The sequence below is a fragment of the Myotis myotis genome, unplaced genomic scaffold (assembly GCF_014108235.1).
Source record: "Myotis myotis isolate mMyoMyo1 unplaced genomic scaffold, mMyoMyo1.p scaffold_m19_p_5, whole genome shotgun sequence".
NCBI classification, from domain to species: domain Eukaryota; kingdom Metazoa; phylum Chordata; class Mammalia; order Chiroptera; family Vespertilionidae; genus Myotis; species Myotis myotis.
In genome coordinates this window covers 42,173,312-42,192,595 of record NW_023416357.1, presented here as the reverse complement: position 1 = coordinate 42,192,595, position 19,284 = coordinate 42,173,312, and the positions used below count along the sequence as shown (strand labels likewise).

The 19,284-nt window shown below is 35.4% G+C and overlaps 1 protein-coding gene across 9 annotated transcripts in view; it reads left to right on the top strand.

The window, feature by feature from the left end:
- Positions 1–16,831, top strand: part of AP3B1 (adaptor related protein complex 3 subunit beta 1) — a 204,739-nt gene extending 187,908 nt beyond the window's left edge. For 7 of the 9 annotated variants that reach the window (XM_036307712.1, XM_036307708.1, XM_036307710.1 and 4 more), the window contains 3 exons: positions 4,646–4,784; positions 14,581–14,776; positions 15,518–15,647. In XM_036307712.1, the coding sequence (XP_036163605.1) occupies positions 4,646–4,784; positions 14,581–14,773 (332 nt within the window). In that variant the 3' untranslated portion in view covers positions 14,774–14,776; positions 15,518–15,647. Of the gene's footprint in view, positions 1–4,645; positions 4,785–14,580; positions 14,777–15,083; positions 15,120–15,517 lie in introns of all 9 variants that reach the window. The other 2 variants (XM_036307711.1, XM_036307709.1) reach the window with 2 other exon arrangements.
- Positions 16,832–19,284: the final 2,453 nt, after the last annotated feature.

Genomic DNA, 19,284 nt, shown 5'->3' with positions numbered 1-19,284 from the left:
TTATGGTTTGTCAACCTAATAATGTAGTCATGTATTTTTGTATTAATGAAATGTCAGAAGTTTGGGACTTACCAAAGTTCTATCACTATAAATGTTATATTTCTGTTTTTTCTTTCACTGTCTTTCATGTCCTACTAATCTGTTTTCCCCTGCACACAGAGTACCTTACCCTTTGAAGTGAAGTCCTAATTATAGCATTAAATTACCTTCATTTTCTTTTGACCTAATTCTATGCCAAAGAAATGCTGTGTTGTCAAACTGTACAAACTGTGTTGTCAAACATTTTAAAAGGTGCACCTAAAAGATATTTTCAGCAGAATGGAAGTATAATATCTTGTGCTTGCCCCAGAGTCAAGCATACCCTCTAGTAAAAAAAAAAAATTTCATACATGAATAAGGGAAAATAACTGTCTGAATTGAAGTGTTTAATTAAGAATAGCATCTATAAAATGGGCTTATTTAAATGCTGCGGTCAGCAGTTTGTACAAGTGTCTGGAGGGGTGATCAGACCAAGGTCCCTTCATCTTGAGGTCACGAATTTGTGTTTGTCAAGCTTCCAGAAAGCAGTAGGCACACACCAATGTCTGCACCTGAGGAGAAGGGCCTGCTGCCTGGCGGGCTGGCATGGCAGTGCCCAAGACACAGTCTCAAAAAGGCCTGTTGTAGACTCTCACAAAGAAATTCTCACACAAGACTGTAAATGAATAGTAATCTTTCTCCTGCCTTATTTTTAAGTGATAAAAAAAGTGGGAAATTGATTATTGCTATAGAAGAAAGTCATCTTTGTAGTTTTGTTTTTCTATTGACAAATTGAATTGATTCTTACATTTGCTATTCTTATCCTTTGCTGGCTAAAGCCTGCCTCTCTGCTTTACACCTGCTCAGCACACCAAGGTGAGTGGCACCCGAGTGACTGAATAAGGCGTGGGCACCTTTATTGTTGAGGGGATGTTCCTTTTCTTAGAAAAGTGCAGCTGAAGTATATCTAAAGCAGCAGATTATCTTATGCCCTTTCTCTCCCTCAGCTTTGATATTTCGATCAAATTTTTTGTGCTCTGCTGTGACTGAGGGATTTTCCCCTGACTAGCCATACAGAACCGTAAATGTGTAAGAGAGGTGCGTTTGGAGAGCAGCTGCGGTCCTCGATGGAGTTGTTGCCAAAATTCCTTTTTCTCCTGCCATTTTACTTCTGTGGTTGTTGATTATTTGTCTGAATAAATCTGGCAGCTGTTTGCTATGTTTAATAGAGCAGAAAGGCTACTCTGAATAAAGCTATTTGAAAATTTGTTTATATGAAGTATTTGTAAATCCTTGCAAGTCTCTTGGCATTTCTGTATCATTCTTTCTGTCTTCCTGAATTCATTCTTTGATACGGGACTTGATGCTGGCAAATTTACCACAGGTTTGAAGAGTATTTTCAATAGCATCTTTTTAGTTATAAATTTCAGCTGATTTGGTAATAGAGGTCTCAATTTTCAACTTTACACATGTATCTGTTTGCTAATCAAGGAAGAGGTTAGCTTATTTCATAAGTTACCTAGAAATGACTCAGTAATTAAAAATATTAAATCAGAATAAAAGTCAGTGTTCTTAATTTTTATTACAGCGAACTTCTGGAAGGCAAAATGCCACTAAAGTTAAGAACTGTCTGTGTGTGTCATTATTATGCTAGTTTTAATATATATATTTCTACTTTAAAGAAAATAAATATCTTAATATCTCATTTCACAAGACATATATCTTAAGACTAAAGAAATGCATTAAATGTATTATTTTGGATTTAGCTGAAAAATATAAATAAAAAATGAGAAATTTTATATTAAAGATGTACATAAATTAAAATGTGTGTATAATAAATAAGAATCCTTGTAAGAGATTATACATATTAACATTTTTTAAATGAAAAAGTTTTGTTTCTAGTATACAGCCTGATCTGTCACTTTTTCTTGATTGTTGCATTTAAATTTTCATGGCTAAAGATGAATGTTTATAACGTTGATAGTCAAAGTGCTAAATGAAAGATTGGCTTATCCTGCATATTAATATTATTCATATTCATAACATTCATATTACGAGCCTTAACCAGAGCATGATTTTTTCATAGCTTTCTTTGAGTTTTGAGTCTTGCACAGTGAGTTAATGATCTAGCTGTGGAATGATTTCAGTGCTATAAATAACATGAGATCTCTCTTTTACTTAAAAAAATTTTAATTTAGTGTCATGGGGCAGTCTTAATTTAAGAGACCTAAGCCAATTGCTTATTTCAAACTTCTCTCTATTATTCATTTTTTTTCTTATGAATTAAATTGGAAATCTGAAACTTAGGAAAAAATTTTATTATTTGGTTTGCTAAAATTTTAGCAGTTAATTACAACTGATTAACCTAAGTTAAGTGCTGTCCACTGCCTCACCAAAATTTAGATAAATTCTAATGAAGCAACAAATTCTATAGTTGGACAATTTTTGAATATTTTCCAGTAACTTTACCTTTATTATGTATGAGCAGGCTATCTGTGTAAAGTCGTTTTCATAGGAGAAACTTTTAATGATACCTTGGCATTTTCTTTCTTGTTAATTTGAGAATACCTGATATATTTTCATTTAGAAAAATCTGTGGTATAAGAAATCTAGAATGTTTACTTAATTTTATTATGATTTATGTCTCCATCTTACGGGTTCCTAGCTAGCAAGATGCTAATTCTTTAAATGGTCAGACATTTACTATTTTCTGGCCCTTAACTACCACAAGCAATCATATTTGATGCCCCTTAATTAGAGCCCCTTTTTCCTTTCCAGGTTCCTTTCCACCTCAGCAATCGAGACAATGCATTTGCTTACCATGCTGCTCTGCTAAGTGTTCTTTTGCATGTAAATTAATCTTGATTCAGTTTACACTGTCATGCTGAGTGGTACAAATTGCCTATAACAATAAAACAGCATGAGTTAAAAATAAAGGAGGGTGGGAAGGCAGATTGAATGTGTGCCTTACTTGATAGGATGTTACTTTGCTTTATGCCAATACATTAGCTGACGATAATGAATCTTCTGTTCTGAAAAGCATGGTTTAGTTGATTTTTTTAATTTTACTTCAATGGAGCAGTACCTTGTCTTTTATAGACCAAGTTAGACAAACCATTAATGACAAGAGTGTTAAGGTTAAATATGAAGCAATGCATTCACTTCTCTGAGTGCTATCCATCTTTCCATTTACAGGAGCTTGACAAAAGTACTGGCTTTGTACAACATTTCCTTTAATTACATGCTGCGGGAAACAGGCTTTTAACATAAACATAGTTGCATTCATTTATTCAGCAGTTGCTCTTCAATAGAGCTTAATGGAGAAGGTTTAAATCCTAAATGAGTACACACATCTCTCAGCAGTGTTATGTCAGCAGCCACTGTGCTTTGCTTAAAAGCAGTGTTTGACTGCTTGTGTAGTTTTTAAAGCTTTTGCCTAATATTGAAGTTAAACAATCTAAGACAGAACACAGTGTCCTGGGTTTGAAAGTGGTTAGTAAAAACTGTTCTTTGTTTAAAGCTAGATAGGTCCTTTTACAGTGTTAGGCTTTAGTGTCTTCATACTACTAATTACAGGGATTTTAAAAATTGGGGGGTTGCATTTGCAATAAATAACTACATGGTTCTGAAGGTGCAGGGTCTTTTGAAAACATGGAATCAAATTTTGCCATTTTCATGCATTTTGTAAACTATTGTACATATATCATACATCTCAGAAGATTATCATTTTTAATAGATATCATTGGGTGTCCGTGACTTATATCACAGATCCAGATTATTTGCTTATTTTAACCTAAATTTCATTATTTGTCCTAAGTGGTGTGTTCTTGAATTTGTTCACTGAACATTTTTACATGAGATTTTGATATTAATGGCATGTCTTGTATTAAGTCTGAATGGTTTTGTTCATGATTTTGCTTAACTTAGTTTCTTCCTTAAATACTATTTGAAATGTCTCTGGGATTTAAAGTTTTCCATTCACATTTTTCCTTCGTTTTCAGTGTTTTGCTTCAGAAATTTCAATTGGTGTTTTGTCAGCAACTGTAGTACCATTCACTAAGTAAATACTAAGTGTAGCTTAGCTACGTATACTAGTACATTTTTTCGAACCTGTTGAGGGACTTTCAGTCATTGTTGAGATAACTTTGACCCATCACATTGAGGCCATGTATCAGGTAATGCTGCTGGTTATTTCAGAATCACTTTGATTTGTTCTCAAGCAGCATTTGGCAAGAGAGATGTTTACATGAAAATGAGAGGGAAAATTCTTTAAAAGTAGAAGCTTAATAGTTTACATCAGCCAAATTCACTACATTTTAAAGGGACTGAAATTGAAATTTCATTTTGTGATTCTAAGTTTTTATCATATAGTACTTAAAATCATATTTATTAAGAGTGATGTTTGACTGTATTTTTACACATTTTCCTACACAATAGATTTTTAAAATTTTGAAACAGTTGCAGTTCATTTTAATTTTATGGGAATTGTCTTGTAAATTACATCCTGGTGGGTTTTGTTTTGGTTTTTTTTTGAAAAGAAGTTTACATTTTGGCTATGAGCATTAAATTGTTTTAATATAATTTTCATAAAATAATTAGTTACAGGGGCCTTCCTTTGCTCTTACAGGAATGCTGACAGGAATGAATGAAACTTCTACTGTAATCATCCTTGCACCACAGAACTTCACTTCCTCTATGATTCTTCAGAAGATTGTCAATGTGGCCAACGTCGGTGTAGTGCCTTCTGGCCAGGATAATATTCACAGGTAGGTGCACCAACACAAGTTGAGGGGATAAGTTGTGTACATGTATAAATATATAATTTTCAATTCATAATTTTTCTTGAAAATAACCCCTAACTATATATATGCCCCCCCTTTTTTTTCTGATGATATATTTGATTGATTGATTTGGGGTAAGGTTCTCTTTCCTATTTCATACAATCCTTAGCACATTGGCATGTAGTACTCTCCTGAAAGATACAGATAGTGTGCCTGCATTTTATAATAGCTTGATGGTTTGCAAAGGTACCTTTTGAGATATGGTTGAGAATTTATCTTATTTCTCCAGATTCAGTGGATTTCTAGGAAACACTGTTTTACAAAGCAGTGGAATTGGCCTTTTTTACTTGAAAGAGAAGCTTGGGTACTACATACAGATTTCCTTTTGATAGCAGTCCCCTATGGCTGCTTCCAGGATTGAGGAATGGCTAGAAAACCAGTGTAGGGCCAAATGCAGCTTCTGTTTCTTAGCCCAGGAATATCTTCACCACCAACCATCGAAAGCATGAGATCCAAGTCACTTGTCCTTAAAAGTAGCAGAAAATGTGGTCAATGTAATTGCCCTCTTTGTGTTCTTATGAGTGCCTGTGGCTTGAAATGAAAGTTAAGATAACCCCTTGTTACTTAGTTAGTTCTCTGTGAGCTTACGGGAATTCATTGCACACCATCTGTAATTTCTCTGCCATTCCTCTGCAGTGTCATACGTATGCTATTTTATTTATGTATATTAAATTTAAAATTAAAGGGAATGCCTTCTGACCTTAAAATTTAATTAACATAGGGGTAAAGAGGTCCCATATAGAGAGTACTACAGATGATCGGGTTTTAGACTGAGCTCTGCCATTATTGGGCTCGGTAATCTTGTGCAAGTTATAACTGCTCCTTGTGGACTTTAATCTCCTCATCTGTTTGGAAATGGTGGCAAGCAAAAGACGGGTGATTGGAATGAAATTCTATGGTATCTATGAAGGAACACTGGACTTGACAAGAGCTGAGTTCAAGTCTTGATCTGCCATTATCCAGAATTACCTAATTTCATCTACTAATCATGACAGAATGAAAACTGCATGTGCTAATCAAAAAAACAACAACAAATTTACTTTGTACTTTTGGGGGTTTTTTTAATATCCTTTTTCTTTTTTTTTTTTTTTTGAGAGAAGGGTCCTTAAGTTGCTCAAAAGATCTGATGCTTCCATTTCTTAATTTATGATAAGCCCTATCTTTCCCACAAGGCTGGGACAAAGTAATAAAACTGATCTAAGGTAATCATACTGGTGCTACCAAGCAGATACAATTTATCTGTCAGTTAATGTTGTTCAAGAGGGGAAACATGAATAGAAGCCTTTTCAGTGAAAATATTTTGGTTCTGAATTTTCCTGCTTTAATTCTTTTCCACCTTAAATACTTCCTCTCCTGGATGATTTTCTCTAGCAGAAGTTGTTCTGTTTAATTTATGGATCCTTATTAAAATTACTAAAACATCAAATGTCATATCAACTGTAATTTTTAGCTTATGTGGTATCAAATTTCACCTGACACATCTGGTATCCCATAATACTTCAGACCTGTTTTAATATGTCCTATCGTAATGTACAAAAAGACACAGGGTAACCCTTACTTACTTTGGAACCTCTAATTTAGTTTTTGTTTTGTTTTGTATGTGTGTTTGTAAGTTTTCCAAGAGCAGTGGCAGCTTTCCAGATTTCTGTTTCTTAAAAGAAAATAGCCACATTACCTTCTCAAAGGCAACTAATATGAAACCCATCTTCTTGTTGAGAAATGGACTGAGAAAGACACTGAGAAACGGACTGAGAAAGACACTTCTATAATTCTTGTTAAAGGATAGTTTGCCTGTGACTTGTCTTGGTGGTTTGGAACTTAACACCTGCTCAAAACATTAAATTATAGTCAATTCTCAATTATCCATACTAATGCAGGAGAGGCACATAACCGAGAAACATTTATATTTGGCTTTGGAATGCAGAGATTGCACTCAAACAATGTTCTTGGTCCTTGCAAACATCCGCAGTGTCAACCCTTTTCTAATCCAGCCCCATCATCAGCAGCCTGGGTTTGGCTCTGTAACTTGGGGGAGGAGCTCAAGTTACTGCAGAGTCAAAAGTGAATAAAATACATATATCTAATTAAGAATAGGCTGTGCAGTCGTAACTTGCCTCACAAGTCTCATCAGTCTTAATTGAAAATGCTTTTATAGTTGAACTATAGTTAGCATAATATTCTAAATTTCAGTAAGTTTCCAGGTAATAAACATATAGACTGATTTGTATTTTTCACACAGAAATAGATAAAAATTATTAGCTTGCATATTTAACATTTTTATACTCAGTAATAATTAAAAATTGTCAAAATCTGTACCAATGTCTTTCTTAATTGCATTTAAAATGAAATGTTACTGTTTATATTATAACAGAAATTTACATTTTGTCACTTTATTGAATTAATGTTTTTAACAGTAGTGTTCAGTATTCTATTACCTTGCGAGATTAATGCCTTTATATATCTAAATAAGTTATATATTATTTAATTGTTAATAATAAAATTTAAATCCCTATAAGATTTCTGAGTGCCTCCTTAATTCTTCTGTGATGGTTGTTTTTTTTGAGTGTATGAAGAGTAGGACCAAAGCCATTCCCGTAGTTATTAATGGTAATCCATTTAACATTTAAAAAACGAGTATAAAAAGCATTCTGACTATTAGTGTTCAAGATATTAAAACTTCAGTTCAACAGATTATTTTTGACTGGCCTTTGTTCTAATTTTTCAGGATCTTTTATTTCTGAGAGAACTTTTTAATAAACATTCTTTTTGACCATTTGATGAATACGATCCTGTTGTCTAGTTTTAGAGTAATTTATTCTTATACTACTCTTCAAAATATGAATATTTTTACATTAAATACCAAGTAAAAATACATAATACAAGAATTAGCTAAGAAAAAGGGAATCTTCATTAATATACAGGAGTGTGTAATAGTATAAAGCAGAAATTTGAATTGAATACGTAATAGAAAGTGGCTACTAACACATCAACATTAATGGTCTCCATTTTAAAAAGTCAATTAAAGGAGCACAAGTTTTATGGAATTCACTTCCAAACCAGAAGCATTTCCTATATAGTTAACCACTTTTAAAGATGAATTGAAAAAGCATATCTGCTGTTAGATTATATGACATTTAGTTTTCATTTTCTAAGTTATTAATAATATAACAAAGCTAACCAGTATACCATTGAAAAGCTTAACTTTGTCTTCATTTCTGTAGTACTGACTTGCTGGTTGAAAAAGCTGCTCTTTGAGAACAAAATTATCTTATTGGGGTCTACAGAGTTATGGTCCTTATGCCAATTTGCTGTTTTCCAAATTACAGTTACCACATGATAAGGGTAATACAGAAATGAGAATTTAGAAATCATCAAAAAGCATTTAATAGGCAGCTGAATGTCTTAATGTCTTGTGTTAGATATTTGTGTTAAAATATATGCGATACTCTTCATTATAAAATTCTTAAGATGTATAACTTAAGACAATACTAATAAACTCCTATGTAAATAAAACATATTCAGGAGGCAGAATGAGCAGTGATAAACTAGTATATGAATGGACACAAGATTTAATGTGTTTTAAAAAGAAGAGATAATTAGAGAGACTAGCAGTGGGAACCTTGGGTTCACCCAGGGCCAGGGAAAAATTCTGTGCTCCTCTGAGAAGGAAATCAAGTGAGGGTTGACGAAGGAGGCTTGTATTCAACAAGGCAGAAACCAGGATGCATTTGCTTTTACTCTGTTGCTTATCCTCTGACAAAGGCACCAACGCACAGTGACCAAAAAGTGGAAAGCTAGAAATCTATAGCTCTAAGGTTTTTTGGTCCAAAAAAATCATTTGGGAGTTTATGTAAAATTCAGGTTCCTGAAACCCACACCCAAAAACTGAGATTTAATGCATCTGGTTCAGGGCCTCAAAATCTGCATTTTAGCTATCACTCCAAGAAGTTATACAGCAAGGGTTCCAGACTCCACAGTGTGAAGCTGCCCTGAGTTATCAAGAGTTAATGATAGCCACATGACTCATTTTAAGATATATTTTTCCTATGTTTATGTATTTACTTTTTACAGATTAGTCATTATGGGGTACCAATAGGCAAGATGTTTGATTTAGGTTTTTCTTATATCTGTCCACTGTCCTCCAGCAAGAGAGTATATTGTTATGGTCATAATACCCATGAAAACAGTCTTAGACCATAAGTAAGCGCTTGTCTTTCAGCAGTCTCCACTATTTTACATTTTAACCCAGTTTCATGAATTGTGACGTTCATATACTCTAGTGTTTAAAAGGGTTGTCATGCCACCTACTCATTTGGCCCTTTTGTGAACAACAAATTGACCCTATAAGAGGAAAATGTGATATTTGAGTGAAAACAGAAAGCCTTGTCTCTGTTGACTCTATTTTACTTCAACAGCTTTCATCATTAACTTGTATTCAGTACTTATATCCCTTTTCCTCCCTATATATCTTAAGCTCTGGTTTAGATTTTGTCTACCCTGTCACTTTTTTAATTTGCAGATTTTGAACATGTACAACTTGTGAGTAATTACAATCTTCGTAGAATAAAAATGTTTTACTACTGTTACATCCTTAACTATTAGGCAAGTCTGGTGCTATGAATAGAACAATGTATCCATGGCAACGTGGCAGTCAACTTTTTAATTTATCAGCACATTTAAAGACAGTTTATTTGTTTGAGGTTTAAAATAAAAATCTTTTTGTTTAATTGAGGCACATGTAAAGAGCAACTTGTTTCATTTCCAGGCTTTAAACTCATTCAGTAAATCACTGTTATCATACACATGTTTAATGGTTACCAAAAAGGGGAATACTTGTTTCCACCCTAAAATAGCTATATAACTCCCTCATTCAGTATTTTTTGAAGAACTTTGTGACAGATTTTGCTAGTGCTAGGATTACAAATACGAAGTAGTCACTTTTTGGTGGGGTCTTTGATATTTCCATTTCTTCTGTTTTTAGGTTGATCAACCTTTGTGTTACTGTCTTTGTTAGTTTTATTTCTTTCTCCCTGGAAACTATGGACTATTTGAATCCTGGGTAATTTTGAAGGACCAGTAATATTTGATGTCTTGGTGCCCTAATTTTAAAAGCTCTGATACTATAGTCACCATACATAATCTGTCGTAAAACAGAATTTTGTATAAACAGTTGTTAATATTAAGGTACCAGGCTTTTCAGGCTTTTCTACAATATGACAGATTTGGGATTTCAAAACAGGACTACAGATTTGTGGAACCTCTTTAGAAGCCAGTTCCTTCGCAGGCTGGCGCTGTCCACTAGAGGACAGCACTGCTTTTCATCTGACTGCCCTGGGCTCTGCAGCTCTGAGCAGCATGTCATTGAAAAACAAATGTGGGCCTCAGTTAATTTTCACACAGAAAGCACATTTGGATATTTCAGAAATAACCAAACTGCACGGCTGATTTTTGCTTTAAAAAAATCTTTATTTAAGTTTTAATTTCACCATTTGTGAGGTAATATTCTACAATGCAACAGTTTTACTAATAGGAATACATAACTAATTTCTTGTAAAAATGAAGAAAGGTATTCTTGATGATTTTCCTTCTGGGTTGACAATTCTATAAGGAATCAAAGACAATGGGGTAAGAATTTATTTGTTTTACGGTTTAATTTTTTATTGTTAAGCCCCATCCCACCCCAGACAAGCGAAAAATGCTCTGGAATAGCTAGAATGTTTCATGTCTTCTCTGAGAAAGTGGACTCTGATTTTTTAGCTCCCCTGTACAAAGAAGAGGAACATCACTGGCCAGATAATGTGGGGAATAATTATTTTATACCATCTCTAAAGGTTAGAATAGAAAATAGAGGATCCTAAATGAGGATGGTAGCTTTTTTCTTTTTCTTTTTTTTTTTTTTTCTGTTTTGTTTTTGTTCTAACTCTTCTCATCAACATGTTAAAGGGAAATACAAGATTGCTGGCTGATTTTTTTGAAAAATATATTGCTTTGGATAAATTTTATAAGCTTGAATCACATCTAAATATTTTTCTCAATGTTAATTTAATAGTGCAGTGAGCTTAACTCTAAAATACAATTTTATAGTCAACAACATGGAATTTTTTACAACTTACAAACTCTACCTGTTTAAAATGTTTTATTAACTCAGAGTAATAAGGATTTATCATTTTAAAACCTTTGGAAGATAGTGCTCCAAATAACCAAGCTTAGGTATTTGATGTTAGGAAGCTATAAACTAGTGTTTTTTACATATAATCATTGTGCGACTTCATTACACATTTGTCAACTTTGGACTAATTATTTTTATACAGCTAGGGCAGGGCACTGCATCTTGTGATCGTCTTTCTTACTAATAGGATTCTGTCTGCTTCAGCAGGCAGTAATTGAAGGCTTCATGTACAGAGTAAGAAAAAAAGTTTTAGCCTGAGTGGGCCATTGTCACAGTTTCTGGTAACCAGTAGAACAGAAACCACGAGAAAATTGAACTCAGAATAGAAAAATCAGAAACCAGGAAGTCTATCCAAGAGAAGAAAAAGCATGTCTTAGAGCTGTTGCATTAAGTGTAGCAAATATGACACTGCGTAAACAGTTTATGTTTGTGACTACCCTGGAGGTTGATGCAGCCTCGCTGATATTTTTTAATTCATGTTGTCCTATTAATGTTTCAGTTAAAACAATTTGTAGGATTTCTTTTCCTTTTGACAGACAGCATTGATGGTCCATAGGTTACAAATCTAAAAAAAAAAAAAAAGGAAGCAAGCCCATGTTTTACAGATAAATACATTTGTCCAAATTTGTTGTTATTATTTGACCTGTTTTCATAATTCTGTCAGGTTAAAATAAATTAACTTTTTTTTGAAGAGTGGTTCATACTTTCATTTAGGTTTGGCAACCGGTGTATTTTGTCTTTTTCTTAATCTTAAGAATTCTTAGTTTCAAAGATTAAATGTCAATTGCTAGCGATAATAAACAAAGAGACATTTAATAAGATGAAATACAGCTATATCCGAACAGTTTTACCTTCTCGGTGATTACAAACAGCAAGTGCTTGGTGGTAGGATGAAAATAAATTATGAAAAATACCTAGGTGGTATCCTTTTAATACCACGGAGCCCGGCCTACATAGGCAATGCATCTTTAACTGCCATCCACTTATTTGTCCTCATTTGTGGCATTACTGGTGTTTGAGGTTGGTTGGTCTCCCAGTAGTCCCTCCCTATGTCGCAGCTCCATTCAACATGTTTTGTATTTTTCATTGCTGGTGTCTCTTGAGGGAGTGGGTGGTAGGAGAAGTTTTAAATATTTTAAATCTTTAAAGGCAGAAATGTAAACTATGTTATGACAAAGCATCATGGAAGGTGCTTTGAATTATAGAATACTGCAAAGTCAGGTACACAGTTTTTAAAGGGGAAAAAATCTTCCTTTTTAAAGTTTTTGGAATATTAATAGATTATGTGCATATTAGGTAAATAAGGAGGAAGCAGATTCTATCGACTAATTTAAAAAATGTTAAGAGTGCATTTTTGCAAATATTAAGAGAATGTGTGTGATCCATGGGTTCAAATTCCTGCCCAACCATTCAGGAAGTGTGTGTCCTGAGCAAGTTTCTCAACTTCTGTGGGCCTCAGTTCCCTCGACTTTAAAGTGATCTGCCTCATAGAATCAAATGAAATGGCACAAGTGATGAAGTATGTAGTCCCACTGCACAAGCACTTAATTAATGGCACCTGTTATTGTCACGATGATCAAAAATTTCGCATGCCTTCTGAAAATACTTTGTCACCACGTGATCTTAGTTTGAGGCCAAGTTCAGAGATTCTAATGTCGGCCATTAAATGTATGTAAGTTTTTGACCCAAGCTGTCCTTGTAATCAATGTTTCTTACATCCATAAGCTAGCTGTTTACTATGTACTCATTAGTATTCTTTCCATAACTATCTTTTAAATTGGGAGTTAAAGGATGAATAAATTTTAGGGAGTGGCTTTTGCTTTCCATGGGCCAAAACAAACCAATTGTAATCATGCTGCGTTCCAGTTAAATACCTCCATTTGAACTATGAAACAAGAGCGTCCAGACATCTACATAGTCTTCTGCTTCAAAGCCGTGCTCCCACCATTTTGTGCCACTAGAACATAGAGACTGGCTACAAGGCAGTCGCTTTTACTCCGCTAACAGGTTTTATTGCTAGGATGATTCGCTTAGCATGTTTCCACTGCAGTGCAAGCAAATGCCTCTTCTTTGCTTACCCCTGTTCTTTACAGTATTGAGGATTTTGTGGTAATAGGATTTCAGAAACATGTACAAGACACTAATTTTAATCTTTGTAAATGTACTTGTATCAGAATTGACATTTATGTCTCCTGAGTTTGTATTATTCTGACTTTCAGTTTTCAATAGCAAGAAGATAAAATGTGCCTTAGGGCTCAGTAACCCTGAAATTCAAACAACAGTGCTTTTGTGTTCCCATTCAGACATAATCTCCTCTGTGGTCCCAGGGCACAGAGTGTTAAGTAGATAAAGGGACTAATAAGACTATTGTTTACATAATTATAACTCTATCAGAAACAGGGGCCACTACTGAAGTATTTGGTGATGACCAGATCTGTGGGGAAAGTTGCATAAGTGAGTGGGACAAAAGGGCCACCTCATGTCACTGCTGTCGTGGTTTCACAGAAGTACAGGAACAGGACTCTCCCAAAGCGTAGAACCTCAAAAATGTGGACAAAAGACATGCACAAACCTGCAAGAAAGGGTGATAGAAGAGAGAGGTCATCCTGGGACTGGTGATCTTCATGTTCTCTCCAGGATGAAATTGGGGTCCCCAGTTCCTGAGCTACTGTGAGGATGACTGAAGAGCAGATGGAGGTGTATGTTAAGAGCTTTATAAAGCCTCTTTTAACTCCGTGTGATTTCTGTTCCTAAGCTGGTTGTTTACAGTTGCTTCGCTCAGTAGAAACACTGCCTGATTCCTTACACGTCTCAGTGTGTTTGGAGAGAGTACGCAAATAAATGACTGGGAGAGTTGCTAACATTATCAGCAACCCACTAGCTACCATTTTAAAACTCAACTTAAAATTGTTGATAATATTTTCAATTTAGTAGAATTAGCATATTTTGCTTTTCTTGCATTATTCTAATGATTGTTGGGAAACTGATTTTCATGATTCTATTTAGGTCAAAAATGGCTTGCTAGGTTTAAAAAAAAAGAATCTAATGTGTTATGAGATCTTGATGTCATTTCAAAAACACCCTCAAAAAAGAAATTTTCATCTAAAGAGAATCTGCTTCCTGCTTAAGTGGCTAATATTTTAATTAAGTCGGGAGTGAAGTTTTTCTGAGTGTCTCCTGATAAACTCCCTCTTTTATGTTGATGGTAATTAAACAGATCCCTGAGGACGCTGTGGGCTCTGCGCGAGGCCCATGCTAATTGTCAGACATGAGACACTGACCAGTTGGTTTGCTCTTGAATAGTCCGCAGCGTGCTGTCAGCACGGCAGTTTTATTTTTATGTATTGTGAGCTGTTGTCAGGGCTAACTGGGTGCCATTGTGGCTGAAGATGTTGCGCAAATTGAGGCAGATGGCTCAGATTCAGACACGTGTCATACAGAAAGGGGAAAGGGGATTGGCCCTGCAAAGTGGGGTCACAGCAGGTCACAGACCTGCTCTACACTTGTTAGTGTTTTCAAAAGCTCATGTGCAGCAACTTTGTTTTTCTCCAGTCATCCCTGCAATCAAATCCCCTCCCCCCGCAAAAAATGTGTGGAACATGCTCCATGCAGAAAATGGAAGCCCAGGAGGGTACCTTCTTTCCTCCACGTCTCTGGGGCTCCACTGTGCACGCAGAATGAATTAGCAGGATTGACAGAAGTTCATTGTGCCTCCAACGGCTTTTCAGTCAATTGCAGTGCTTAAAAGGCTAGTTTTGCTTTTAATTCCATGTAATTAGTAGGTTCTTCATGTCTTGGAATTTAGTAATGGAGCCTTAGACCTCAAGTTGCCTATATCCTAAAGCAAAAAGAAAGATTTAATGTTCTGAACGTTTAAAAAATGTAAAAAGATGGAGAGAGTGTGATGTTGCACTTGGCTATCACATGATTTTGTTACATGGTATCATCAACATTAGAGATTGAATTTGAATATTTCAACATGTGTGAATTCATTGAAACTTAAGAGTTTTATAATGCACATTAAATTATCTAACTTTTTGCGTAATCATTTTCAGATATGAGGAATTAAAATTCCAAGCTCTTTGAGAAAGGTACCTTTTCTTAACATGTTTTAAAAATAAAAATATAGAGGTTTATTCTAAGTGGCCCTATGCATGGTGAAGTGTTAAATTATCAAATGAATGATTCCCAATTTGTAGGAATGGAGAATTATTCACATGCATCTGCTGTTTAAACTAATAAGTAAACTAGACTTCCTTTTCCTGTTCTGTTCTAAAGATGCACTAAAATTACCTGCTTGTTGTAAGCATGGTGCTGGGCAATTTATTGATTTTTTTTTTTTTTTCCGGAAGAATGCTTGGCTTTGGGTTTTCGGCAGTAGGGAACATGTAGTAAATTATTGGAAAAAAAGAGTCATTTTAAACCTATTTGAATTTCTGCTGTCTCCTTTCCCCCCCTCATGATAAAAGGTCTCTCTTTTTTCTAACAGGTTTGCAGCTAAAACTGTGCACAGTGGGTCATTGATGCTAGTCACAGTGGAACTCAAGGAAGGCTCTACGGCACAGCTTATCATAAACACCGAGAAAACTGTGATTGGCTCTGTTCTGCTGCGGGAGCTGAAGCCCGTCCTGTCCCAGGGGTAACCTGCTTACATCTGGACTTCAGAATCTGGCACACAACAAAAGTGCCTGGCATCCATGACTGCTGCCTTTCATTTATAATAATAGCCCTTCCATCTGGCAGTGGGGGGAACACACTCCTGACATTCTTGTCTCCTGCTTTAGAATGCTAGTGTGTAGCTATCATGTATGCAATACTGTCCCCATTTTTGCTTTGCTAACCAAAGAACATATTTTTTACTGTCAGTTCTCTTAACTCTTGAGTCCATGTGGCATTTTCTCTGTCCTTCTCATCTTCCTTCCCTTTTTCAACAATGATGGACATGAATTGGGTATTTAAAGTTTATTGGAAATCACCTTCCTTCCCACAGTAAGCAGAAATTAGCCTAGAAATAGTCTGTATGGCCTCTCAGCTTGAAATGTGAAAATGGGATACTTTTTAGAATTAAATGCCAAAACAACAAGATCTCCGCAAAATTTTGTTCTATGAATTTCCTGGTATTGTAATCGGTTATTGACAACTGTCATCATGAAATTATCTCTGAATAATAAGATGAATAAACTAGCATATGAAGAGCATTTGCCTTTGCATTTTTAATGAGAAATTGTTTATTATCCTGAAGTTTGCATGCTTTGTTGTTGTTTTTTTTACTCTAACGTAGATATTTTGAGTGTTTTATTATGCAGAGAAGCAATGGGGTTTAATGAAAGAAAAAACACTTTCAAACCAAGCAGATGTTTCTAATTGTGTTATATTCTTTACTTTTGCTGCTAACTTAGGTTTAAAATTTATGTTAAATCAGTAATATAATGTAGTATGCTAACAATTGAAACCACTTTAATATCAATAGCTTAATATCATTAAAATATTTTTCACATAAGTGAAATTAGAAGAATGACCAAAGTCCCATTTCAGATTTGGGTTTTTGGGGGGTTTTGGTACAATGATTCAGAGTTCCTTGCCTCATAATTCCTTTAACTTGGTCATAATCCATGATTATCTTTATATTGTTCCATTGAGTCGAGTTAGTCAATGTTGAATTCTTAATTCTAGCTATATTTTTTCATTTTAATGTCCACTTAATGGGACATTTGATGTGCACCAATCTTGAAGAATGACTCTCATAGTATATTTCAGCCTGAGCCTCATTTTTAGTATCACAATGTATTTGCTTTATTTATTTAAAAAAAAAAAAAAAAAAAAAAAAGGCGAGCACTAGCCGGTTTGGCTCAGTGGATAGAGCGTCAGCCTGTGGACTGAGGGGTCCCGGGTTTGATGCCGGCCAAGGGCATATGCCCCGTTTGCAGGCTCGATCCCCAGTGGGGGGCGCGCAGGAGGCAGCCGGTCAGTGATTCTGTCTCATCATTGATGTTTCTCTCTCTCCCCCCCACTCCCTTCCTCTTTGAAATCAATAAAATTACATTTTTTTAAAAAGAAGAATGTTTTTATTCTGAAGAGATGAGAACAATGAATTTATCAAGTTAAAATACTGGATACTTATCCTTCCTAATAACTATTTGCAAATATTTGAGTAACTTTATAATAGCTTACCAAAAGTTTGCCTTTGTAACCTGGGTTTTTGTTGTTAAGAATTTAGAAGTTACTATTAGAGAAGACAAGAATCCAGAATGAATGAATAACACAAGAAGAAGTTTAAAGAAAAAAAAAAGGTTGAACAAGCTAAAGGTAAACCTAAGCTCTTTCATCTTTTTGTTTCTTTGCTGTAATCTTTTTTATAAGGAACTTTATTTAAAGGTAGGAAAATATTCTTTTCACATAGATGGGAGCCCCATGTTATAACACCAAATTAACAGCCTTATTATTTCCTTGCTACTTAAAGACCACATTCACTCTGGAATGTGGAGAACTTCAGTAACCCTTGTCAGGGTTGTGCAAAAATAGATCTATATCCCCAAGAAACCCACAGTTCAGTTGCAATAAAGAAATGTCAAAAGTGTGGAGTTCACTAAGTTAGTGAGCCCTGGTTTGCAAACAGATTTTGTTTACATCCTAATATAGGCTCACCTCCTCCCCCAACCCCACACGCTTCAGGTACCAAGTCCAACAGAGTTAAACAGTCGGTCCCCAGAGACTTGCTAAACCCATCTATCCACCTCCACCTCCAGCTCTCCACAGGTGGCCGACCAAACCAACCAGCCACTGTGCACTTCAGTTCTTCCTTAAATTGAAGGCCGATTTGATTTCTGATCATGTACTTGCTTATTTTTTTAAATCTTCTTTCTTCTTCACTTCTGCCTTCCAACTTAACCAGTTACCTCAGAAAGTTTTCATGATTACTTTTACTCTCTTCCTGAGATTTGTAGAGGGAGGATCAAGTTTATGGTAAGTGATGTGGAAATTGTGTTTAATAGAAAAATATGTCGTTAGATGGACCAGAAGATTTTTTGAATCTGTTCAGTCTCCACCTGCTTTCTTCATGTGACTGCCTGACAAACTGCATTCAGTCCAACTAAAGGGGTGCTTTTCTCTCTTCCTGTTTTGGCAACATTTCTTTTTATTTTTCTACCAATTTTCAACTGTGTTGTGGAGTAAGCAGAACTTTAAGGTCTGACCTAAAAGTTAACCACCATGTGTAATTGCTTTTTGAGGAAAAGTGTTTTAGATTCCATATGAGCACTTGATTAGCAAACTTGGAACAGAGCCGTTTGAAAGCTGAAGTGGTTTCTGGGAAACACAGTGAAGCAGTTGCCTGGTTCATTGTCTCACAGCAGTAGAGCTGTTGAGTTCAGAGGAGGACCTGATCGCTAGGTGAGGGATGTCTGAGACGGAGAAGCTAGGTAAGTCTTGAAAGTAGGGTGGCATTTAGAGTTTCCAGAAGTAGGAGAAGGGAGAGTAAGTATATTGATCTCAACTGATGCTGTATCATTTCTTTTTTTAAATTTATTGATCTTAGAGAGTAAAACATCGATTTGTTGTTTCACTCATTTATGCATTCATCAGTTGCTTCTTGTATGGGCCCTGACTAGGGATTGAACCCACAACCTTGCCACTCTAACCAACTGAGCTATCCAGCCAGGGCTAAGAAGCTGAATTAAAATGTTTTTTAAATACCTTTGTACAGAAAGCAACATTGCCAACACACCAGGAAGTGATGTGTCCTTTTCCTCTCCTTGCCCTCCCTTCTTTCCCCTTCCACAGTCTTTCTCCTGAAGCCACCCCAAGCCTCTCCTCAGTGGGCTGTGGTCTTTTACGGGAGAAACGGATGATTGGGTATTACCGGTGGGGCGGTGCTGCCCTTGTGAACAGTATAGAGGCAGGAAAAACAGACTTCATTGGTTTTACTCTCCTATAGTTTTAGATATTTTTCCTTTAGGGTTTTAGTTATTTCCTATACCACTCATTAAATGATTATGAGTTGAAATGAAACTGAAATTTCTAATCTCATTTTTGTCTTTCTCTCAGGTGAGGTTTATGTACATAGTCACTTGCACATGTAATTCCTAACTGGTTCAGTAATTATGTACACCAATGACCCCAAACCCTCAGAACTCAAATATGAAATCATTACAATGTCAAACCTGTCTTTAATGGCATTCTAAGACAATGACTTCTCATCTACAACCTTAAGGACCAGGGATACCAAAGATTCAGGTTAAAAGTAGAATAGTCTTTATT